Source organism: Zonotrichia leucophrys, chromosome 7 (genome assembly GCF_028769735.1).
Source record: "Zonotrichia leucophrys gambelii isolate GWCS_2022_RI chromosome 7, RI_Zleu_2.0, whole genome shotgun sequence".
Lineage (NCBI taxonomy): Eukaryota > Metazoa > Chordata > Aves > Passeriformes > Passerellidae > Zonotrichia > Zonotrichia leucophrys.
This window is the reverse complement of record NC_088177.1, coordinates 38146242-38172026: the sequence shown is the minus strand read 5'-3', so window position 1 is coordinate 38172026 and position 25785 is coordinate 38146242. Positions and strand designations below refer to the sequence as shown.

At 46.4% G+C, this 25785-nt stretch overlaps 1 protein-coding gene across 4 annotated transcripts in view; it reads left to right on the top strand.

The window, feature by feature from the left end:
* IQCA1 (IQ motif containing with AAA domain 1) overlaps positions 1–25785 on the top strand; it is a 122200-nt gene that overhangs the window by 26888 nt on the left and 69527 nt on the right. For all 4 annotated transcript variants that reach the window (XM_064718104.1, XM_064718105.1, XM_064718103.1 and 1 more), the window contains one exon: positions 3794–3966. In XM_064718104.1, the coding sequence (XP_064574174.1) occupies positions 3794–3966 (173 nt within the window). The remainder of the gene's footprint in view (positions 1–3793; positions 3967–25785) is intronic.

Below are 25785 nucleotides of genomic sequence, written 5' to 3'. Positions count from 1 at the left end.
GGGTTGGAAGCACCTAAAAGCCCATCCAGTTCCAACCCCCCCCCGAATGAAAATGGTGTTAATAGAGGTTCCATGGCAAACAAAACCCTGAAACTGGTGAGGTTCATGCTTCTGTGATTATGTCAAGAACACTGTGGACAAAATAAAACAAGTTTACCAGAGCAGCTTTCTTCAAAGCTGGAAGGTATCACCTATGCTATTCATAGCTTATTTTCTTTTTTTAAAGTGTTTAAATAGTCTAAAACATTTTATATCATCAATTACTCGACAGAAGAAAAGCATTTTCTGTGGAAATTCCTGACAAATGGTAGACAACTGACAGTTCCATCCTCTGGACATCTTGTTACATCTCTTCAGCAGCTCCCACTGCCCCAGTGTCTAGGTTATGTTGCTAAATTCCCTTCCACACTTAGTTTTGTCTATTCCTCTTCTTAGTCCCTCCCTAATCAATTAATTCACTTCCTTGAGCATCCACACTCTTGGATCAGTTCTTACGTTTTTAACATAGTTCCGATTTCACTTGGCCAGCATACACATAAATTCTTCTGATGTCTCCTCATCCTTGTTTTCCTCAAGTCCATTCATTTTTTGTTTACATGACTGCATTGATTTCAAAGTGACAGAACAGAGAGCCAAGCCAGCTGTACATGCACCTGTGCTGTTTTATTTAAAAACCCAGTGCCCGTGGCACGATGTCCTCACTGCCAGCCAGTGCTTTCCTCCTGGTTCTCCTGTCCCAGAGCAGGAGCCAGCCTTGGGTTCCTGACCCCTCCTGTCTTCCCCCATGGACAGGGCACTACTCTGTGTAAGTTCCTCGTCAGCCAGCCCTGAGTCCTTCAGGCCTCATTTCTCACAGCCAGCTGTGCTCCTCATGTCCTGCTCCCATCACAGCTGGAGGGTGTTACTGCCAAACAAGAAATCAGGAGGACTGGGGGAAAGAGAGAGTACAGCCTTATCAACTTCTATTCTCTTTCATGCTTTTTCTTTAGGGAAATATTGAAGGTGAATGGCTGGGGTCTTGTTCTAGAAGTAATTCTCATTTCTTCTGTTTTCTTGTAGTAAAATGGACTGTGGAAAACAACAAATTTTAAAAAAATACAACAGAGCTTCTCATAAGCTGTTCTGCAGGTTTATGTCTGTACTCCAGCCTTGGTGCTGAGTACAGCTGACAAACTCCTGTTAGCAGATGTATTGATAACTGAATGGTGCTCAGACAGGGAACTGGACAAATATGTACCCAGGACTGAGCTGGGTTTTGCCAACCAGAACACTTCCCATGGCCTTGTTGTTGTCAGCATCTGAGCCAGCTGGTTCAGAGCTACCTGGGCTGTGTCCACAGCAGCTTCTTGACATCAGATATGGGCTGTAGCAATTCTCTTTTTGAGATAAGAATTTCCTAGTGCTGATCTCACACTGGCACCTCCTCTTTGCCACTTCAAACAGCTCTTACCTTGTCTGGCTTTGGGGCTGCTGAATAAATTCACAGTGGGACAAGCTGGTCATGCAAGGCCCCCTCAAGGTGGAGCTCTCAGAGGAGCTGCAAAGCTTCTGGGATGGCAGGGAGGAGCTCTGCTGCCTGTGCTGCTGTTTCTCCCCACCTTGCTCTGCTCCCACTGCCCTTGCTGTGGCACTGGCCCTCAGCTGGCTGATCCACCTTGTTATAGTGGGAGATGAGTGACTTGAGGAGGTGTGAGGAGAGGAAGAGACACAAGGGATTATTTTCTGGTTTTTAGGGAGCTGAACTGGCTCACTGCAGGCTCAGGTGAGTGCCGGAGCCTGGGCAGAAGGGAGGGATCATGCACCCAGCAGTTGAGGTGGTGCAGGAGCTGACCCTTCCCTGCTCACCTGGTGACATTGCAGCTTTCAGTGTGCAGGCTGTCTCTGTCCATCAGCCTCCCTAAAGCTGCAGGCACCCTCGTGCCCATCTGCTGGGAATGTCTCAGGAATCCCCTGAGGATTGCTGTAACAAACAGAGGAGTTGGTTTTGTATCTCAGTCTGGAAAACAGGCCCTGTGGGGGCTCCTCTGGTTTCCAAAGGAGCCCGTGAGAGAACAGCATCACATCTGGGCTTTGTTCAACATCAGCAAGGCAGGCAATGGTGAAATACAAATAAACACTGTCAATAGTAGCTGTGTTATACTCATAAATAGGTGCCGGTGAGGGAGAAGATTGGAAACACTCAACTTCCCTGAAAACTGAGAATTGAGCAGAGGCAACATCTCAGGGTGAAAGGCAGCATTGGGGTCACATACTCAGGGAGGGAACATGTGCAGCCACCTTTCAGAAACACACTGCTGTTCTTATTTCCTCCTGAAAATTTTCTCCCTGGTGGCCTTGACCCATTCCTGGAGCACAGTGCGAGTCACACATCCCAGATGCAGTAAATTGCTTTTCTGAATGGGGCCTGTGTGCTTGCTTTGGACACTGGGGGATCCCTCTGGGTGCTCAGAAACCAAAGTTGCTTGGCACTTATTAGTGATTTTTGGAACCTGGTGGAAGCACAGAAAACCAGGGAATAACAGATCTAAAAAATATGAGCTGGCCAAAGCTTTGACAGAGCTTTTGTCTTCATGGGAGGCCTCAGGAACTGAGGAGCACACCAAAAAATACACCAGAGCAAGAAGAATGCATTACTGAATCAGTTTGAGATGTGCCAGTTAAGGACAACTTCTGTATGCCCTGAAGTTGAAAGACCAGAGCAAAATTATATATATGTTTTTTTTCATGCAAACCAAGCTTTTGTTCACATATGCTGCCACCCATGTCAGTTACAAACTTTGAAAAGAAATAAAATTGTACTACAAAACCAGATTGTCATATTTTCTCCTCTTTTCCCTTCTTAAATTTGCCATATGCCATCAGACAATATGATTAATAATTCCCAAGTACATGAAAAAAACCAATTTGTTCCAGAATTAAGAAAACCTAAAACCACAAAGCCAGTTCACAAGTTGATTTTTAAAATGGATTTTCCTCTACACTTACAAGGTAGCAATAGCTCGTAAAACACTGGGAACATCTTAATTTTATCAATGATTGCATGTTGAAAAATGCAAAGTTTCAGCCCACCCACACAGATGGGTTTTTTCATGCTTCTGTATTTGAATACCAGAAAGACTTTCATTTTTCTCCCTCACACTACATGTGTAAAATCAATCACAGAGTAGAAATTGTTGTAAGACTTGAAACTGGCTGAGAAGCCCTTTTTTCCAAGGTTATCAAATCATGGGAAACTTGGGGAGCTGTGATTTTTGTTATAGTGGTTGGGGGGGGGGGGTGTTTATTCCTTTTTTGTTGTTGTTGTTCCTCAAGGGAAGTTGATTTCCTAAAGGAGTCTGACCAGCTGCAACAAAATACCAGGAAACCACTGACCAAGCAGTGTGCATATAAAAATTTCAGTGCACAAATTAAAAACAATACTGGCTAATTAAAAAGCTCCAATGGGAAGTCCAGACATTTGAAAATTCAATTAAAAAATTCTCTGGCACCCTTCTGACATGGATAAAGCTGGCATTTGCAGAACAGCAGCTTTCTCACCTGTCTCATTGAGATCCAGGATCCCACGCTGCAAAGGTTGTTTTTGTGCATTGCAATGTTGTTAATTAATGCTGAAATACCAACAATAGACCATTGTGTGCATCCAGGCACTTTTTATGAGCACAGGGTTGGTTTTTTTTCCTGGCTTCCTGCAAGTAAATTAAGGCTTAATCTCAGATTCACTGTCAACCTGGCATTCCAGTAAATATTAAATTTCTTTTCATTCATACCGTTTATTTTCTCCTCTCCTTTTCAGAGCCTGCCTCCCGAGTTGGAGGTAATGATCAGCTTGCAGAAAACAAATGTCCTGGAAGGTGAATTCCAGGAAAGAGCAGACTACTCCTTCGTGCATGAGCTGAGGGCAGCAGAGGGGCCCCACATCAAGGAAACCTTCCAGGAGGAGATCACCCAGTGCTTCCTCGAGTGCAGGTGAGCAGAAACACTGACCCCTGAACCAGTCCATTTGCCCCACAGAGCCTGAGTTTGAGTTCCCACAAACTGCAAAGCCCATCTTTAAGGCAGTGCTGCCAGTCCCAGGTGAGGAGTTAGTTCTGTACCAGCTGCAAAGCCCAAATGCTGAGCTGGAGGATTCCTGACCGGGGAGACCAGAGCTCCTGGCAGGGCTCAGAGGTGCTCCTTCAGTCACTGGCTGTGGGTCAGGCCCACGAATATTCAAGTGGGACACCTTCACCTTACACATTACCTTGGGCCCAGTCTTTGGAATCACAAGCAGCACACTCTAAACCTCAGGAGCAGTGACTTTTCTCCCTGAGGTTTAAGAGAGGGAACTCACTCTTCCATGAGATGGAAGGACCATTATTTGCCATAGCAAATCACATCACGTCACTGGCACTGCCATCCTGCTGCTGGTATTAGCCATGAATCTGAAACACTTTAGTTCTTGAGGCCTGACCTTGGAGCCACTCCCCCAAATGGAACCTGACTCTGCTGATCTCAGGGAAACTTCACGTCTCAGTAGAGTTAAGCACGTACTTACACAGTTTTAAACCCTCTGCTGACACCTCTGCTTCTCTCGGGAAGTTTACTTCAGCCAAAGAACTTTTCAGACTGGCAATTCTGACACTGGGAACTCTTGTCTTAAGGAGTATGGGCTGGTTTGATAATTTTATGGGATTTACCCATCCAGAGGATCAGTGTGTGAAAGTAAATTGGGAAGCAGCTACCAAAACTTCCAGGATTTGGCAGCAAGGCTTCATTTGCTCTGCATAAATCTGCTCTGCAAACTGTTTTTGTGTCTTGAGCTGCTCACGGATGTTACAGGGCTCATATTTGTCTTGTGGACCAGTGTCATGCCCATTAATCATTGAGTGTTTGCTCGGGGTACTGGACTTGCCTTCAGCATGCAGTTTCCAGTTGGAAACACAAATGCATTCTGATAAAATCCTGCCCTGTTTGTTCCTTGGCTCCTTCAGTCAGGTTTGGGCAGCTGTGCTCCAGTGAAGTGTTTGTTAAAAAAGAAAGAATGATCAAAACCAGCACTCTCACAGGTCTGCCACAACCTATTTCTCTTCTTTCTTGCACTTTTGCCTCTTACAGACTCTCAAGACTGCAGTGTATTTTTACTCTCCTTTGGAAAGAGCTGCTGGTTTTACAAACCTCAGTTATTGCAAAGCACTTTCCCATTCCTTAAATCAGCCCTCTCCCAGGGCCTGCTCTGCACACTCCTTGAGCTGCCATTTCCTGCCATTCCCCACAGCTCCCAGCATGTTCTGAGCTACAGAAAGATCTTATTCCCTTTGCTTAGTATTCCTCACCTAATAGTAATTCTCTACCATAGGTCAATTGTGTCCAATTAACTTGGCTGTGGAGCTGGGGGAGAACTCCCTGAAATACTGCAGGAACCAATGGCAATGTTTCTGTAGCAGATTAGCAGGGAGCAGGCAATCTCCCAGAGAACCAGGCTGAGCCATAAACCTCTTTAAAGACATTATGAGACACTATTAAAAGTTAAATCTGGTCCACAGAGACCCTTAACAGCAGAGCCAACCAGCAGCCTAAGCCATCCAAAGGATCATTTGAGGGAGCTGAAGCCATGGTTCAGTGGAGGGAGGTGCAGAGGGGTGGCTGAGAGGGCACTTCATCAAAACTCCTGCTGCCTGGTTCAGGGGAGCCCTCAGCCCCATGTGCCTGTCTAAGGTGGCATGTAAAGTGCTGAGCTTTCTTTTTGCAGCCCTTACAATCAGGATGGGACTTGCTTGCTACATTTATTTCTCAGCTTCAGGTGAGACTCAAGGCTAGAGGCACACCAGAAGCCCAGACTATGAACAAACCTGATTAAACAAGCTCCAAGGATTCCTTTTTCTGGGTCTGCCTAGTCAGGTTCAGTAGTCTTGAATCTCATCTAGATCTGAAAATTAACAAAGATTAAAGGAGAGGCTGGAATTTAAGCACCACATTAACTGTTCTTGGATAGTTTTATGGATAATCCCCTGAGCAAGGGATTATATTAGATGGGACTAAGATACACCCACAGGGTGCTTAGAGATAAGCCTCCAGTCAGGCTTGCTCTGCTGCTTTTGAGACAGAGTGAGAAAACAGCTCCCTTCCAACCTTGTACAGCAACCCACCCATCTGAAACAATATCATATTTTAACCATTAACCATTTCCTATCAAAATGGTCTGATTAGGCTTAAAACTGCTTTTAGGCTCAAGATGTGCAGTTCTGTGCCTGCCTGAGAGCAGGGTCATTGCAGTGGGACAGTGGGACTGCAATCTGCAGGTGGCACAGGGACAGTGTCACACTTGTTACAGTCAGTGTTTGATCAGAGAAGCCCAGCGTGGTCTGGGCTGGGAGGGACCTTAAAGCTCATCTCATTCCACCCCCTGCCATGGGCAGGGACAGTTTCCCCTAGGCCAGGCTGCTCCAAGCCCCATCATACTCCCTGCTACTCTCTCCTTGCAAATGAACTCTGTGTCATGACCCCTAAAAATCATTAGTGCATGGTTCAGCCAAGCCCAGACAGCTCTCATTGATAAAAGCTCTTGTGGTGATTTAGCAGATGAAATCCTGCCCCTGGTGAAGGCAGTGGGAGAGCTGCCATCAGCTGCAGCACAGGCTGGCCATGGCCCAGTGCTGGGGCTCGTTTGACTCTGGCTGCGTGAGGCAGTGATTTACAGAGCTGAGAGGAACCAGAGCGAGCTGCTGAGCCCTGCTCCTCACAGCAGGCCTCTGTCTGAGTGACCACAATCACTTTCCCCTCAGACACATTTGTTGGCATCCAAAATACATTCAAAAACAACAAAAAAACCAGCCTGTTTCTCCACAAGGGGAGTGTGTGTATCCTGCAGAGCCAGGCTTTCCTGCCAGAGAACTGGGAGCTGTGTCCTGCTCAACAGAGGGCCAGGCCTGAAGTGTCAAGGTTTGCATTAATTATTACCTGCCAGGATATAGTTTGGCTCTCCCCTAAGCCAGTCTGACAGATCAACAGCTAATTGTAGCTTGTAAATTATTCTTCAACTAGGTTTTTTGACAGAGTTTACTATTTTTTATAGTCTATTAAATAAATAGATAAAGGGGAACAAAGATTCTTTTGAAAAAATTTTGCTGTGTGGAGTAGAAAATAAAGCCAAACTTCCATATTTTATCCTTCACTCTGAAAGGACTGTGATAGAAAATACAATTAGCAGGCATTGTCTTTCAGCACAGTTACTCTTAGATTACAAAAGGAATGAGCACATATTAAATTTCTCAACTTGTAAGAGCTGCTGTAAATATTTATCGCTTTCATTGCACAAAGGAGCAGCTTCAGTCATTTCAAGACCCAAAGCAGCTTCTTAGGAAGAGAGGTTATAAAAAAAGCCAAGGAAAGCAAAACCCCAAGGAATGGACTAAATGAAATTGTTCCAGTTGCTTATATCAATCCTACTGCAGAGAAGATAAAATAATTTTGATACAACATTGCATTTTTCAGCCTTACCATCCATCCTTCAATTTACCTGGGTTGACTTCTGTGGAGCTACTCTTTTTTGGTTAGCAAATTATTCACATAAGGCCTTCCAAATTCCCATGTGGCCTTGTCCAGCCACACTAGAAAAGAAAGATAATTGTTTATGAATGCTTTGTGAAGAAGCATCATGCAGTTTACCTACAGACCTGCCCTTCTTTTATTTTTTTCCCAACAGAAGGAGTACAAATGATCCAAAATTAGCAGTTGCTACAATTCTATAGATCTGAGTCTGGATGGTAATCACTTAAGTCCCACACATTCCATCCATGCAATTAATAACAAAGTTTCATATTAAGATACAGCAGAGCCGGGGTTTTAGCTTCAATTTCCTTTCCTGTTCCAAACCAAACCCATTTTTCTGTAATTTCACATTTAGGGTTTTGTGCTGAATATGCAAAGGCAGTCATCATTTTCTGAACTCTTTACCCAGTGAATAAACCAGTTTCCAAAGAATGAGTCTTGTTAGAGTCATCCCTAAAATGAATTTCAAAAAGGGATGGGCAGAAAAGGGGAGAAGGATGCCTTTATTATCCAGAGAAATACAGCAGTATCTTTGTCTAAGACAAGTCTTTTCTGACAGAAATCAATACAAAGGATGAGAAATCAAGATGAGGTTTTTATTACCAGAGATGGCCTCCAGAATCACAGGGGAGAGCCTCATGCACGGGCTCTGCTGTGCTGTGCCTCATGCCCTCGAGCTGTAACAAATTACTCCGTGAATTTCTGGCAGGATTTATCCACCACTGCTCTGAGCTCTGGGGAGCATTTCATCAGTGCCATCACTGACCTAATAACAGGGGATCTAAGTAATAGCAACTTTTATGGAGGCTGTGTGTTATTCCCACAGATTTGGGGATTGGTTTTCGGGAGGGAGGAGGCAGTCAGGGGTAAATGTGCTTCCATAATAGGTTTACACTTTACTGATTAGCTTTGAATGATCTTCTTGCTCTGCCTGCTGACTCAAGTACTGTCAGAATAGGAATTGGCCAAGCTTCATGGTGAGTGAATGAGACTCCTCCTGAAGCAGGGGGGGTTCCTGTGCTTTATTTATTCATTTTGAACATTCCTGACAGCCAGCCCGGGCTTTGATGCAGAGGGAAGAGAAAGAAATAGGAAGTGATGGTGTTTTGTTTCCCTTTTCTCCCCAGCCTGTTTTGTGGAGCTGAGTTTACTGCCAATACTCCTGTTCCTGGGGCTCCCTGGGCAGCAGGGGCTGGGGAAGGGGGAGGCAGGAGGGAGGTGAATGGAGAGAGAGGTTTTTGCCCTGAAACCCCACAGAAGAGGGAAAGCGTTCATTTGTGTTGATGCCTTGTCGAGGCTGACCTAGAACAAAGACTAGACAGAGTTAAAGAATAAAAGTAGGGATTTAGAAGGAGGCCTCAATGGATCCACCTTGGGCAGCACGAGAGCCCAGCCAGGGCTACACCTCAGATAAACCAAAATGGTCACAAAATGGATGACTGGTCACAGGGTCTGTCACTTTTATCATTTCTGCTCCATTTGCATATTGCAGTTCGTTGTCCCATTACAGCTTTAGGTTATGAATCTCATCCTTCTTGTTTTTCTCTCTCCAGCCCGCGTTGTTTGTGCTCTTGGGTCTGAGATTTGGATCATTTGTCCCTGGTCCCCAGCTAGAGCAGGAATTGTTTTGTCTCCCTGCTCTGTGCAGAGAGCTCACCATGCCCTAATATGAAGCTCAGAAGTACACGCTAAAGCAGCACAGAGTGTGAAAAACAGAAAAGCTCAAACCTGAGGCATCAGTGTCAGGCACTGCCCATTTCGCACTCCATGCACTCTGCCTTTTTGGAGTCAGTGGTGCAGCTGCCAGGCCATCCCTCAGCAGGGAAGCCTGGCCAACAGGGCAGAGAGAGATGGCACCCCAGCAGTGCCAGCAGCAGCACCCCCTGCTCTGCTTCCAAGGTGTAACAATTCCTGCCTTTAGTCCAATACAAGACCAGGGAATCACGGCTCCAAACCCAGCCGGGCTCGCGACGCTTTCCAGTCCCATCTGGCTCACCTCAGCCTGCCAGCACTGCTTTCCAGCAGCCCAGGAGCATGGACTGCAGCCTCCACACAGCATGGCAGCCACTCCTGGAACAGCTGATGGAAAATTGCTTCAAAACCAGGTTTGGTGGCACGGGCCTCTCCAGCAGACAGTTGTCCAAAAGCAAGCGCCGGGCTGAAGATCCTTGGAACACAACCAGAGACATGGAGCTCCTTGATCACAGGCCTCTTTCCATGCAATGCCCTGTGAGTCTGGAAGAACCATTCCCTACTTCTCAGCCACTCCTGCAGGGCATTCCTGCTGGAGGAACTCCTGCAGGAATCCCTGCTGAAATTTGTATTTACATTTAAATACATACTATGTAAACCTTCTAAAAAATTCCCTATAAATCCATTTCCCACACTGCAGGGACATTCCTTCTGTAGGAACCTACCCAAAAAAATGCCTCTTTGGTATTTGGCACTTGATATTCAGCACAGAGAGGAGTTGCTGCCCACAAGAGCTGTCTGTAGATAGCTAAAGAACCATTCTCTTTTCACCTAATGAAAACTCTCATTACCTGTTTTCCCTGTCATCATTGTAACATGCTCACAAACCACATGCACGTGACATTCCACCCAGGAGCAGAAATTACCAGGTAGGAGCAGCTGTGAGCTCATCGTAATAATCAGGATTTGGGTATAAATAAGTGGTTGTCTGCTAATTCCACCAGATGAGGATGAGCTGAACTAAATTAGAAAGAGATCTGTACCTGCACCATGTTTTCTCCTGTCCTCGCTTGGAGCTGAATACACCTTCTCCTGCCCTCTTGTACTTTGTGCAGTTTGCACAAACCAAATTCTTCTGGGAATAGCACAAAACAAGGAGATTCTCCTTCTGAATTCCTCTGCAGGGTTGTGTCCGTTTGCCAAATCTCCTGGTTTTCCTCAGGAGAGTGAAGACAAGCTCTGAATTATGGAAATGAAGCTCTGAAAGAGGATGGCACAACCTGGAGTGTCCTCTGCCCAAACACTTGGCCTTCCTGCAGAAGTAAAGAAACTTTATTAGAAGAGGCAATATCTGGGGGAGAGGGTTTCTATCAGTAGTTTCTCTGTTTTCTGACAGAGCCAGCGATCCCAGGTTTTGCCAAGGCAGCAATCCCTGTATCCCAACAATGAGTGCTGGTGCTCTCTGAGTGCCTCTGTCCCCTGCCGGGAGGCATTTCTGCAGGGACAGCTTCCACTCAGCATCCCTCTCCCTGAGCACAGCCCAGCCTGCTCCCAGGTGCTTTTGGGAGTTGAGTCTCCAGCAGGAACCCCCCAGCAGAGGCTGCCCAGCACCCAGCACAAACATCCTGGCAGGCAGAGCCTGCTGAGCTCCTCGCTGCAAGCAGCCATGGCAGTGACTTAAAGACCATCTGTGGGAACTGAAATGCTGCCTCTGGGCTCCCGGCTCAGACAGCCTCCAAGACTGATTAATTAAGATAATTAGGAGCTGTAAACATTAATGGGTAATGTTCAAGCCTTTCCTAACACGTTCTTAAAAGCTTCCGCTGTGTAGTTATCTGTTGACTAATTTTGGCAGGCATCTTTAGGGCTGGAGGGAGCAGGGGAATGGAATGCAAATGCACCACTGGCTCACGGGAGGAGTGAACCAAAGCAAATAACCCACTGGGTTCCTTTAATAGAGGGGAAATAAGTTATCAGAAACAAGAGAATTGTTTGTTTATGGCAGGGGAGAGTGGAGCCTACAGCTCTGCAACCTGTTTTCCCATAGATTGGAATCAGCTACCTAACCTGAAAGCCATTTAAAACAAAACAACAACAAAAAAACCCTTCAGGCCTTTCTTGCTTATGGGATCATCTTTTTAGAAGCGTGAACCCCTCTAATTCCAAAGGAGGGACAGCTGTTATGAAGTCCACCTGCAGTTAATCCACTTTACTGGGTGTCCATGGATTTACAGGAGGCAGGGGACACCTCTGGAAGCTTCTGTGCAGTGGCAGAAGTTGCCTCCTTCAGTGCAAGCTCAGAATTTACGAGAGTGCTGACATTAATGGAGGCAGCTCCATGGCTTTGGGGGGCACCAGCAGGAAGCCCCTGGATTCATCCATTTCCCACACACAGATAAATCTTGGCTGCAGCTATCTGAAACAGCAAGGCCGCTTGGACCCTGGTGTCACATCTCCAGAGAGGCATTGATAAGATCACCAATTCTGCTTTCTAAATCACCACAAACTCCGAGATAATGTTTTATTTCCAGTTTGACACCTGGATTTATGATTGCCACCTCTGTGCAGTGATTGAAAACACATGCAAAGGGCTCTTTGCAATCCTGGATTTTGCTCATTCAACTATCTAAATTTCTAAGGAACGAAAAGAAGATTCTTAAAGCAGCACAGGTGCAAATTGAGCTCCCCAAGGGGTTTTCAACATAACAAGTCATGCTCCTGAACTCTTATTTAATCACCAAGTGCACCAATGCTGCACATCTTCACCAGCGTTCCAAACACTGTGATTCCTTTCCAGAGAGACACGCAGCTATGTCAGATCACAAAGCCCTTAGGGATCTTCCCTGACTGATCTCTCCTTTCCCTGAGAGGTTTTGCATTCACTGGGAAGAGGGTCAGGTCCTGATGTTGTTTAATTGTCCTCATTCCAAGCAGATTCCCATTGACTTCCACAGGGATTCAGAGAATAAGGCATTGTTGGTTTTGAGCCTTTTCCAAGGCTGTTGCACCAGGCAGAATCACAGTCTTGTTCTCTAAGCAGTTCACCAGTGCAAAACCAGGGAAAACCACATTTCAGTGCCGTGGCACTTTGGGCTTTCTGCTTTTGCAGGAATGCTCAGAACTTCGAGCATTTGTGAGCTGATACCCAGCTCTCCATCAGGCAGGATTTGCACTGCACACCTCTTGCCACACTTGCACACAAATGATGCAGAAGCAACATGAAAAGGCTCGTTGAGATCTCAACCCCACATCAGCAAAGCCACAACAAGCACAGTTCTTCTACAGACCAGGCTCTCCTCAACCTGCTTGCTACAAAATCCCTCTGCCCAAAAAGGCTTTACCTTTTCCCCACCCCATTCCTGCCCTAGTTTCTGTCTCTGTGGTTTTCAGCTGTAGACCAAAGGCAAGATTGTCCTCAGCCTGTGTGAATTTTTACAGGGATAGCAGAGACATTTCTGTTCCAAAAGGCACAAGGACCAAAGAGAAAGGTAAAACTCCTGTGGGCAAAAAGATGGGTCCAATTAGACATTTTCATTTATTTAGCATAATTATTATGCCTTTAACTATATTGATCCATTCTCACAGACCTACCCATCCTGAGCACTGCTCTGTAGGATAACTCCAGGCTTCCCAATTTTTGATTTGTAGCACTCTAGAAGCAAAACTGACCATTACAAAAAATTGAGGCTAGATTCCCTTTCCTGCTTTCTTCAAATGGCTGCAAGTGACCCATGGATACCCACAGTCCACTGACCTTGAGGCTAAGCCTCCTGCTTAGAATTAAAGCTCCTAAAAATATTCCCTCCTTTATACATCCAAAAGTCTGGAATCAGCTAAAGTAAATAGCATTAGTCTGAGCTGGCCCATTTGCACACAAGAAAAATAAAATCTGGTGACTAATTAGTTCATTTTCCTAAAGCACTTCATACTCATCTCCATAATACTTAGGAATTAAAAGTCTGAAAATGCAAAGTGTTCCCGACCTAATGCAGCAACCCCCCCAGTGAGATTCCCAAGGACACTTCCCAAACATTAGGTTTATTTGTTGTCATAGATACTCACCCAGACACAAACATCAGTGGCACCCAGGGACTCACACTTGCCAGCAGCTTGTTATAATAAAGCTCTACATGTCTGAAAGGCAGGATTGGGCTTTTTTAAAATTTTTTTTCCTGGAAAATCCTGCAGGCTGTGCCCGTTCAGTGGGTGTGTTAAGCTGCTGTCCTCCTCTATTCCTTTCTCAAGCAGAGTCCTAACACAGCAGGCTGGGTTTCTGAAGGCAGGCACAGAGCAGTGGGGTGTTTCAAACTGCTAACTGGGGCCTGATGTTCACCTTGGAGCTGGCTTCTCTTTCAGGAATCCAGCTAGATACCTACTAGGCTTGGCCCAGGGGAGCCTGCTCTGCCATCTGATCTGCTCTTGGTTTAACCAGCACAGCCTGGTCCTAATCAATGAGAAAGAAAGAAAGGAAGAAGGGAATGAATCCCAAGGGGAAGGGGAAGAGACCCAGCCCAGCTATTATTTCACTCTACTGTGACAGGGAGAGGTGTCTTCTCCAGCAAGTTAATACAGAGCAGGAGGAAGAAGCAATTTTCCCCACTTCCTCATTTCCAACAAGCAAAGATCTGCTGGCATACAGAAACAAGAAACAGGCAAAGAAAAAAGAGCCAGGAGTCCCACTGGTGCCTGGTAGAAGCACTGAAGAGCCAGTGGCTGGCAGAGGAGAGGTGTTTAATGGATATTCTGGGAAGAGAAAGACTGAGGGAAAAGCTCAGAACAAGGGAGAATAAAAATGAGCATGAAGCACAGAGCAGTGGCTCCCAAGCTGCAGCCCTTGCTCCACAGATGGATCTCTTTGGAGAAGCAAGCAGAGGAGCTGGAAAAGGCATTTTCAGCCTTGGCTCTGTAGAATGCAAAGAAGAAAGGAGGCAAGTGGGGTAAAAAAGAACCGTGGCATGGACTGACACAAGCAGAGCAAAGGGATAGCAGAAGCAGCCACGAGGAGCTGGAGAGGCAGAATCAGAAGAGAAGGGATGAAAGAGGCATAAAACTGGGGGAATAAAACCCCTATGAGTTACCATTTTGATAAATAGGCACAGTTAGGACCAAAGACTGACAGAAAATAGGAAGTGTTTCCAAGGCAAAGACAAAAGAGCAGTTCCCAAAAGTCTGTGGCAGGTGAATATATTAAAAAAGACTTGATTGCCAAGAGAACAGATTTGACTTGGAGAAGATGAAGGAATCAAGTTATGGCTGGGAATGTGGCTGTGGATGACAGCCTGTTATTCTTTCCCCCAAGAGAAGAAGGATATGTTCAATTCTGAAATCCAGTTGTTTCCCTGTTTTCACTGGCAGGGGCTTTTTCCCACTTTTCACGCTAGGGACCACGGCAGGGGCATGTCTGCTGGAACACGAGGCTGATTCAGGGCACTGTGGCTCCAGTGTGCCAACAGGATTATTTAACAGGCTGCTGACAAGTTCCTCAAGTGCTGAATTCCAAGTGAATTCCACACCCAGCAGAGAAAATTCCGGGCTTACTCTGCAAATCCAAGGAGCAGGAGCTGAGGGGGAAGGAGGACACAGGCAGCAGGAGCAGGTTATCCCCTAAACCTCAACATCTCCATGGTGGAATAGCTGGAACAGGCTCTAGGTGACAGCAGAACACTGGCTGCAGTCCCAGGGCTGGGAAATATGGCAAGCACACTTGAGACAAAGCTTCTTCAAAAATTATTTGATAATTTCCCTCAAGAACTACCAGGCTGCTCCTTTCTTAGCTGGGCGGCGTGGGTTGGTGAGCACCTAGGGAAGCTCTTGCCAGGGCAAAATTCACATTAAAGCCACTGTCCAAATCCTGTGCTCCGATTCAAGGCTGGAAAGGTTTGATGGCAGTATTTCTGTGGGCAGAGCAAGAACTTGCCTGAAACCTGAGTCACATCCATTCCTTCCAGAGCCAATGTGTTTCAGTTTTACTGGGAATTTCAGCATGGGGGAGATTAGTCAGACTCCACCAAGCAGGTTGTTTTTATTATCCAGGTCAGAGTCCAGGGCTTTTAAGTCATGCTGCATTGCAGCCCTGTGCAGAGACAACAGAAATTCTAATTATTTATAGTCATTTACTCTAAAAACACCCAGCTGTTATGGTTTGTGTGCTGTGTCAGACAGGCTTAGGATCATCCTAGGCTGAATAAAAGACATTTAATGGCATATAAGGGAGTTTAGGTGGCTCTTCTTAGGCTCTACTTGTACAAAATAACTATATCAACAGTAATAATAACTAAATCAGTAAGATCTTGTGCCAAATACAAATGTGTTTGAGTTTCCCCATCCCTGGAAGAGTTCAAGGCCAGGCTGAACAGGGCTTGGAACAAGCTGGGACAAGTGGAAGGTGTCCCTGGCCAGGGTATGGGATGAGATGGACTTTAAGGTCCCTCCAACCCAAAGCACCCCTTGATTCCACCAATTGAGCAGAGGGTGTAGAAGCATTAAAAAAAGCTGGTTCAGTATTTCCTGAGGCATTTATGGAATAGCAGGAAACTTGCTGGCCCTGAAATCTGTTCAAATACTCCCCTGTCTCTTGCCAGAGCCCCTTACTGCCTCAGTAATCGTCTGGTGGCTTGGAAAGGAAATTTACTCTCCTGCTTTGTGTTCCTCATCACACAGGGAAACCAGCTCTAAAACAGCTCTTCCCAGATTTATTTTTTTTTCTGGAAAGCATCTCTAATCCAGCAACCAGTCCTGAAGCTGCTGGTAGAAAGCATGGCTGTGAGCTAAAGCCAGTGTAGCTGCAGGACTCCTCCAAGCATCCCAAGGCAAAGCACAATTGTTCCAAAACTCCAGAGCCAGAGCTGCGCCATGTGCGAAGGTGAACTTCCATCACAGGCTCAGCTCTGGCTCTGGAATTTTAGAATCCTTCCACCTCCATCCCCTCCTGAAAAACCCCATCTCTGACACGTGGCTTTGTCCCTGTTCCTTGTGCCAGGCTGGCAGTTTGTTGGGAGCGGCTGATTGCTGCCTCTCCCACGTGTGTGCCTGCATTCCCTTCTGCCCAAATCTCCCATCCTTTGCCCCAGGGAGCTCTGCTGTCCTGCAGTGAGGCCATCCCAGACAGCTGATGCTCTGCAGAGGCCTGGCAAGCAGCACAGTCACGTCTCCAGGCATGGAAAACAACACCAAAGACTGAGCAAAGCTGCCCTGCAGGGCTCACTTCCCAACTGCACGTCCTACCCCACCTTGCCTTTTCCACCACTTTGGGGAAATTACCTGTGTTTGTGCTCTCTGCTGCTTCCCAGAGCAGGCTCCAGCTCCAAATTCCCGGAGAATATCCCTTTTATCCCTGGTTTTCCAGCCTCTTTGCCATGTTGCCAGCAATTCTCAGCAGCACCGACCCCGTCTACCAAAGAAATTATTTAAAAGCACATTATTAAGCCATCATTTAAATTAGCAATAATAAAAAAGCTGCACTTTGTGCTTATTTTTGATTAAATCTGAGTGTATCCCACTGAGTAATGTGCAGAAGGAATCAGTCATTTGGAGAGGCAAACGGTATTCAACTCTATCAGTCTGCACAATTCCAGTCAATTTTGAGAAACTATAAATCATGTACCAGAGCCACATGAAACAGGTACAGGATTAGAACATCCCAATTTTTCCCTCCCAAAACTAAAAAGGTGATAGTTAAGGAACTTGGCACCTCCAGGCATTACAGTGTGTTTCTTGGACTGCAGAGATGACTGGGGTTTTGAGCTAAAGCTCCTGATAAATGGCTGCTCTTAATACCATGCCTGGCTTACAGCTGAGCTCATCTGGAATGTTTCTCCTGGTTTTTTCCCACACTTTTAAAATGCCAAAGTAGAGGTTCTAAATTATTTTTCTTTCTAGTGAGCTCTTTGGTTATCAGCATTGGCCAGGAGTGTAAACATCTCTAATTTTATAGACGGGCTCTGCAACATTATCCTTTTTTCCCTGGTTTTACCCTCTGTGTACACCTGATGGGGATTTTTTCCAATAAGGCTGCAAAAGCCACTTGGGATGAACGTGGAAAAATCAAGCACTGAGACTGCTTCCATCTGCATGAAATTGCCTCAGAATTATCATTAAATAGCTCATTTATGCTTTCACATAAACCACAGAGAACCAGATCTCTTGAGGTGGGCAAGGGGCTGTCCCTGAGCCATGAGTGTTCCCTAGGGGACAAGAAGGTCAATGGGATCCTGGGGTGCATCAGGAAGAGCATTCCCAGCAGGTCGGGGGGGATCCTGCCCCCTGCTCAGCCCTGGGAGGCACCCCTGGAATGCTGTGTCCACTTCTGAGCACCTCAGGACAAGAAACTCCTGGAGGGATCCAGCAGAGTCTGCAGAGGTGATGGAGGGGTTGGAGCATCTCTGGGGAGGAAAGGAGGAGCTCAAGAGTAGCCACAGCAGAGAGGGGACCTCTGTAACGTGTATAAATATCCAAAGGGTGGATATTTATATACCTGGATATCCCAGAGCATGGAGCAGGCTCTCCTCCTCCATGGGGCCCAGCAGTGGGACATGAGGAACAGGCAGATGCTGATGCCCAGGAGTTCCACCTGAGCAGGAGGCAGAAATCCTTCCCTGGGCACTGACCAAGCAGTGAACAGAGTGTCCAGGGAGGCTGTGGAGCCTCCCTCACTGGGGATGTTCTGTGAAACATTCACAGGGGTTCTTGGATGAGGGAGGAGACGAGAATGTTGACTCCATGTTTCAGAGGGCTTGATTTATTATTTTATGATACATATATTACATTGTAACTATACTAAAGAGTAGAAGGAAAGGTTTCATCTCAGAAGGCTAGCTAAGAATAGAATAGAAAAAATAATAACAAAAGGCAGCTCTCTGGGACTCTGTCTGAAATAGCTCAGCCTTGATTGGCCATTAATATAAACATCTAAGATGGGCCAATCAGAAATTCACCTGTTGCATTCCACAGCAGCAGATAACCATTGTTTACATTTTGTTTCTGAGGCCTCTCAGCTTCTCAGAAGGAAAAAAAATCCTAAGAAAGGATTTTCACAAAAAGATGTGTATGACAATATTCCAGAGCCATCCAGACACAATCCTGTGCCCTGTGCTCTGGGATGACCTTGCTGGAGCAGGGAGGCTGGACCAGACCCTCACTGTGGCCCCTTCTGGGATTCTGGGCAGTGAAAGAGAAAGCAGTGTCTGGTCATTCCTAAAAACCACTTTCAGCTTCTCCTTTCCCACTGACATTTTCCTGCTGCATCACAAGTGCTTCTGAAGGCAGTTCAGTCCTAGGTGCAAATAGTGATTCCAGTTTGAAATGAAATTCCAGCCACTCTCCCAAGCAGTGATGCAGTGCCTGATGAGCCTGGTCACACTCTGTCCTTTGGAAACTCGTGAGGTTAAACCATGGTCAGGCAGCACGTCAGGGGCACAGGGATGTGTGACACAGTGGCTGACACAGTGGCTGGGCAGCATTTTGGTCCTGAGAGGCAAAAAATGAGTTCTGGCAGCCTGGGCTGGATTTCTGCACTGATACCACAGCTATAAGGCAGAGATAGAAATACTGAAATGTGTCTGATGCCACCTCAGACACACCATCCATTTTCATCACCCTGCAAAAATTGCATCAATGAAAATCACATCATTTACCCATAAGCAGGGTTGTCTAATCGTCATATCACTCCTACATGTCCTCCTTGTTGGAATGTTAGATATCTAGTGTTGGAAAAAAGGATGAAAGCACAGAGCTTCTGTGCTCCTCCCAGGCTCCCATTCCCAGTTTTCCAGGCAGATGTAAAGGGTGTCCCTTTGCACAGCACACACGGGAGGCTGGCACACCCCGGGAGCACTGCATTATCCTCAGTTGATGGGCCATGGCAAAGCAGGGTGGAGTAGCCAGGTTAGAGCCTTCTTCCCCTCCTGTAGAGATGCATTTTGGTCCACCTTGACTTCTGAGAAGCAAAAACATTTGCTCAGATTTCTCATAAACAAATCTCATAAAGCAAAATGCTCTCTTATACTCCATTTCGCTCCAAATCCCAAAGAAACTTGTGATGTTGGAGGGCAAGTTATTTCTTTTGGCTGGCCTTGCTAGAAAAAAATGGCATGCTTTATTTTCCTCTTTACAGGATTCATATTGTGTTAATAAAGTACTCTTGATTCCCTCTGGCTGACTCTGCAGGAAAACTATTCTTACAAAGCTTCTAGTCTGGGTTAAAGTAATCTTGCTTAAAACTGCCCATAATTGTTTCAGTCTCTTAAGTTGAATGCTGAGCACTGGAAATTCTGCCAAATTTGAGCCAGGATTGGGTGTTCTGTGCTGGCAGGATAAGCTGACCAAAGGTAAGGAATTCAGTAAATGCAGGGGGAATTTGACCTGGTGTTTCTTTGAGCCAGCTTCTGTATTTCTGACCTTGCTCTGAAGAGAGTGGAAAGACACGAGAAAGTCAAACCAGATGAGAGTTTAATGGGAGCTATTCCATCAGCGAGGCCCCAGCCCTGGAGCAGCCCCTGGGGGCAGCTCTCCTGCTCAGCAAGGACTACTCATCCTGCTCAGCAAGGGCTGCTCACCCTGCTCAGCCACGGCTGCTCTCCTGCTCAGCCAGGGCTGCTCACCCTGCTCAGCCAGGGCTGCTTACCCTGCTCAGCCAGGGCTGCTCATCCTGCTCAGCCAGGGCTGCTCACCCTGCTCAGCCAGGGCTGCTCACTCTGCTCTCCTGTTCACCAAGGGCTGGTCACTCCGTTCTCCTGTTCACCAAGGGCTGCTCTCCTGTTCAGCAGGGACTGCTGACCGTGCTCTCCTGCTCAGCAAGGGCTGCTCATCCTGCTCAGCCAGGGCTGCTGACCCTGCTCAGCCACGGCTGCTCACTCTGCTCTCCTGTTCACCAAGGGCTGGTCACTCCATTCTCCTGCTCAGCAAGGGCTGCTCTCCTGTTCAGCAGGGACTGCTGACCGTGCTCTCCTGCTCAGCAAGGGCTGCTCACCCTGCTCAGCAAGGGCTGCTCACCCTGCTCTCCTGCTCAGCCAGGGCTGCTGACCCTGCTCAGCAAGGGCTGCTCATCCTGCTCAGCCAGGGCTGCTGACCCTGCTCAGCAAGGGCTGCTCATCCTGCTCAGCAAGGGCTGTTCTCCTGTTCAGCAGGGACTGCTGACCCTGCTCTCCTGCTCAGCCAGGGCTGCTCACCCTGCTCAGCCACGGCTGCTCACTCTGCTCTCCTGTTCACCAAGGGCTGGTCACTCCATTCTCCTGCTCAGCAAGGGCTGCTCTCCTGTTCAGCAGGGACTGCTGACCCTGCTCTCCTGCTCAGCCAGGGCTGCTCACCCTGCTCAGCAAGGGCTGCTCTCCTGTTCAGCAGGGACTGCTGACCCTGCTCAGCCAGGACTGCTCACCCTGTTCTCCTGCTCAGCAAGAGCTGCTCACCCTACTTTCCTGCTCAGCAAGGATTGCCCACCCTGTTCTCCTGCTCACCCTACTTTCCTGCTCAGCAAGGATTGCCCACCCTGTTCTCCTGCTCACCCTGTTCTCCTGCTGAGCAAGGATTGCTCACCCTGCTCTTGCTCAGCAAGGGCTGCTCACCCTGCTCTCCCCCAAAGGCTGGAGACAGCCACCAGGAAGCTGACCTTGGAAAGGAGCCTGGGGACAGCCAGCCTGGGAAAGAGGGGGAGCAGCCCTTCATCCTTGGAGGAATGCACCCTGGTAAACACAGGATGATCAACAACTCCAAAAGAGTTTCCTTCTCCAAAGGAAACAAACTCGAGGAACTTCAGAGCTAGGAAACCAAGCATGGGGTAGTGCTGGATGTCAGTTTTCCCTCCAGGGGCAGACGTGGGACATGCAGGTGTCCTCAGATCCATCAGGAGATGCTTTCAGTGTTATTCCACACCTTGCAGCTCTGCCCAAAGCTGTTCTGCACTGCAGGAGTCAAGCCAAAAACCCTAAATAACCTTCCAGGTATCTGCTTTCCCGCCCCTTTAATCTTTCCATTTCCATGCTTGGTGGGTACATTGAGTGTTTTCTAGGTTAGTCTGAACCTAGAAAACACTCAATGAACCTAGCTGATACCTTGGATGGTATCAGCTCTTTCCAAGCAGTTCAGTTCTATCAGCCAGGGTGTGATTTCTCCCAGTCCTCAGTTCATTCAAATGAGAGCTCTGAGAAAGCTTTGGGCAACAATTTTTGAGTGTGTGGAGGATCATGCAAAATCAGAGCACCAGAACGTTCCATCAGTGTCAATATTACACAGTTTTTCTTCTGATTGTAGCAGGTTTTCTTTTAACTTAAGCTACTATTGGAAGAATAAGTGGCTTTGGTTTTCCTTGGCATTATTCATGCCCAAGCTGCCTTTTATTCCCATTCAAAAACCTAGAAGCCATTTGCAGTGCTATCATCCATGTCTCCAATTATCTCAAGGAGAAAAACCTAATCCCATTTTAAACCAGCAATGATTTGTCAGAATTTTGAAGAGAAAAAAAATTTTTAAATCCTTTTCCCTTGGGGTTTTACAGCAGGAATCAGGATAACCAGGAGTCCTGGCAGAGAAATGCCCCAGCCCACCTGAAGGGGAACAGAGATTCCCATTTTTCCATTACATTAATTACTTATTGCTATCCCAAAAAGACCAGAAGGATCCTTGGAAAGGTAATAACTTCATGACAAAGCAGAACAGACTCTTTTGCTGTAAGAACTCAAGCAGCTTATGAACAACTGCACTGGGTCAGCCAAAGGTCTACCTTTCCTGGCCAGTAACACCACATGTAATAAAACTATCAGGGAGAATTACCACATTCCTCATTTAGCTCTGTCCCCTCCAACAACTGTTCCCAACTATTACTTGGCTTTGAAGTTCCCTTCTCCCATTTCAGATCTAAGGCAGGCACTGGGGACCCAAAAGACCATTCTAATTATGATAGTTACTATAATAAAGGATATCACCTTTCCCCACAAACCTTGCCTCCTCATTCCTCCATGGGAATGCTTTCCCTTGCACATTGTTGGCCTCACTACACTTGATCTTCAATTTTCAAAGCTGAATATTTATGCAGAACAATAAAGTTTCTGATCCTCCAATTACCCTGCACTGAAATGCTTCCATGCATAACAAGCACACGTACAAGCAAACACTGGGAGGATCAGGACCTGAGATAAAACATCACTTGTAACGTTGTCTGTGTCCAAACTCATTAAAGATGATAAGAAGCCCGTGGAAATCAATCTCACTTTAGAAGTAATTCTGTATTTGCCCAGGCTATTTTTTCTGGAAGTGATTTTCAAAGAGCTAAAGACAGCACAAATACAAAAGGGGGAAAAAGCACCACAGCAAAGACACCTAAAATAAACCAGCGCTGCTATTTAAGCAGTCTGAGAGAATCCATATCAGGTGGGATTACAGAAACAGGCAAGAACTACACAACTGATGAGGGTTTTATTTTTTTAAAGAGCTCCTCCCTCTTAGTTTGTGTCCTTTTCTGCACAGAACACCCCTGTGTCCCTCCACTCAGAGCCTTCACCATCATTCATGCCTCCTCTTCTGCACACAGCCCACATCTTTTCTTCCCCTGAGAAGAGTTAAACGCTCTTGTTCCTCCAAAGAACAATTTATTTTTCCTGACAAGGCCTTTTATGCAATTAGCTGGAGAAGCCATAGCCAAAAAGAAAGAATAACACATGTAAAACCACGCCAGAGAACAGAGTCGGTAGGAACTTGTTGAGTCTATTACCAGACAAAATGTTTAAATCAATGGTGTGCTCTCATAAATCAAAAGCCATATTTAGTCCGAACTACAACCATCCCTGAGCAATGTGGAATAGAGAGAAAACACTTTAGAAAAATTTGAAGCTCCTAAATGAGGAAGGGAGGAAGCAGCAGATGAGAGAAGCACAGTGCAGGGTCATCTCCCAGACAAAGAATTTATTGTGCAGGTGAGGATGGAGGTGCCACAGCACTGAGGGCTGAGCAGAGCCTGCCAGTCACCCCGACTTGTCCCGGCCTGGTGGTGATTTGGGGACATTACAGAACCATTTGAACCTAGTTAAAACTTGGACATTTATGTGGGGTTTGTGCTGTACAAATATTGAGCCCAGAAGAGCCAGAACTCTTTGCTACAGATCACAGACAAAGGGATTTGTACTGCAGACCATAAAAGATCATTCTTTTTCAATTACACTTGACAGGTCTGAGTTATTGTAAGAGGAATAGGTTTGGAGCAGTAACAGTGAACCAGAGAACATAATGTAATTTGAGAAACAGCACAAAAACCTCATCACATCCTTTTCCTTTTCAGCTGGGAGTGCAAGATCGTATCTTTTCACCCCTCCATCCTTGTTCATCCCTTTACTCTTCCACTTGAGCTGCTTTGATTCAGATTTAGGGCCCTCATTCATCCCAATTAGATGGCTTTTCTGTAAAGCTGCTTTCCAACCCCTGCTCTGCTTCCGTTGACATGATTTCACTGCTTTCCAGAAAAGTGATGGATTTCTCACATAGCACAATTTCTAAAGGTCCCTTCTTCAACAGCATCCTCCTCAGCACAGAAACCTTGAGCAGTTGTGTTAAAGCAGTGGCTCTGACCCAAAGAAGGATCTTCTTGCCTGCTGAGAGCTCCAACACTCCTCATTTTTATTTGCAGCAGTGCAAGTAGAGGCTGCTGCTCGGTGCCTGGGAGCAGAAAATGAGGAGCAGGTCGCCCCCAGGAGCCATTCTCAGCTCCTGAGCCATCCTGCAGGCTTGGGGCTCCTGAGGGCCTCCCCAGGCTGCTGATGGGGTTTGTCTCACAAGGAGGAGGTTTTCTCCTAGCCCTGTCCTTCCATCTCCCCTTCTTTACTCTGTTCAGCCACCGAGCCCAGTCCCACCATGGGCTTTTGTAAACCTTATTTGTTCCTTCAGGCAATTGGTTTTTACCGGAGCTGCATCCTCCCTAAGAAATCCAGGACAATTTGCTTCTGCTTTTGCTTGCAGTGCTTAGCACGTTGTCAGCACTCCCAGTGAAGCAATCACACTGAAAATAAGAGTTGCTTCTTCCAGTTCTGGCATTTACACATTTTTATGAGATGGTGGAAAAGTACAGTTGGATATTTTTCCCCCTTGCAAATGCTGAGACAGTAATAAGTAACAGATTCACAGAGTTCTGACTCGGATCTAGGTGTCTCTGACATGTACCATGGCTTTCAAATATATTACACGCTCTAATGCTCCTGTTATCAAGAGCTTAAGCTTTTTACATCCTCCTCTCCCCATCAGCAGTGGAACCAGGGAGGATTCTCATCACAAAGCTCCCCTGCACACTTCCCACAAAACAAAGCAGCCTGCTGGGGCTCCAGTTGGGAGCAACTTCTTGCATCATCTGGGATCATTTTCTTACCGTGTTATTACCTCTAATCACCAATACTTCAGTGTTTCTAGGAAGTTTCAAAAGGGGAAGGCAGTTAAAAATTATTTGAACAAATAATATTGTGAAGCAAGCTCAGAATCCCTCCACAGTGTTTGGGAGCTCCTCCTAATTCAAGAGCTGTTCATGGGACACACCTGGTAGGACCCTCTTCAGCCCTAGAAGAAGTGCAGCTTATCTGATGGCACAAAGATATAAGAATTTAAAATTATAGAGTGATTTGGGTAAGAAGAGACTTTGAACACCATTTAGTACCACCCCACACCTTCCACTGTCCCAGATTGCTCCAAGCCCCATCCAACCTGGCCTGGGACAGTTCCAGGGATGGGGGGCAGCCACAGCTGCTCTGGCTGCTCATTTTATCCTGGTGTTTCCAACTGCAAACCAAGGAATTTAGGTGCAGTTGAATCCAAATGAACATCCTAAGATAAATGCATGAGGCAACCCATTGCGATGGCTCTGAGTTGAACGCTGCCAGAAAGTGAAGGGGGAATGAAAATTGAGATTCATTATGTTTAAAGTGGACTTTTGACCAGGAAGATGAATGGCTGCATTTTTCTGGGCAGATTTACAGGCCAAATGAATCCCTGGTTTAACCTCTGAACTCAGAGGGTTTCATGAAGGGAGGAATTTGCCAATTGGGGGTCATGCATGTGAATTCCCAGGCATTACAAGATTGAAGTTGTGGTCATTTCAACCTAGAAGAGAAAGAGGAAAACCCACAAGAGGGTGGGCAGGGAAATAAGATTTAAGAGTGCTGCTTCCAGACCATCAGACAGCAGTGGATACACTCAAGAAAAAAGCAGATGCCCTGGAAGAATTAGAACATCAAACTGTTTGGTACTGTCTGCTCTGAGGTCACTGATGACCATGGAAAATCACATCCTGCAGTGCCCTCAGCCAGAAAATCCCAGCTATCCCTGACTGCTCAGTAAATGCCTGACCCTCTTTCCATGGAAAGATGGGCATTGTCTTCTCCTCCCCTCGTTTTTTGACATAAGCTGAAGTTGCTACCAAAAAAAGGTGAGAGGAGCCACATCACCCCAAACAACTGCACCCTCTCAGAGGAGGAGAATCACACAGAAAATAGAGATTATAAACCAGAAAACCCTTCCCAATTTCAGAATATGGTAGAATTTCTACAGCACTCAGATGTACTCAGCATACATCCCCAAAGGTAAATATCACAGAATGGTTTG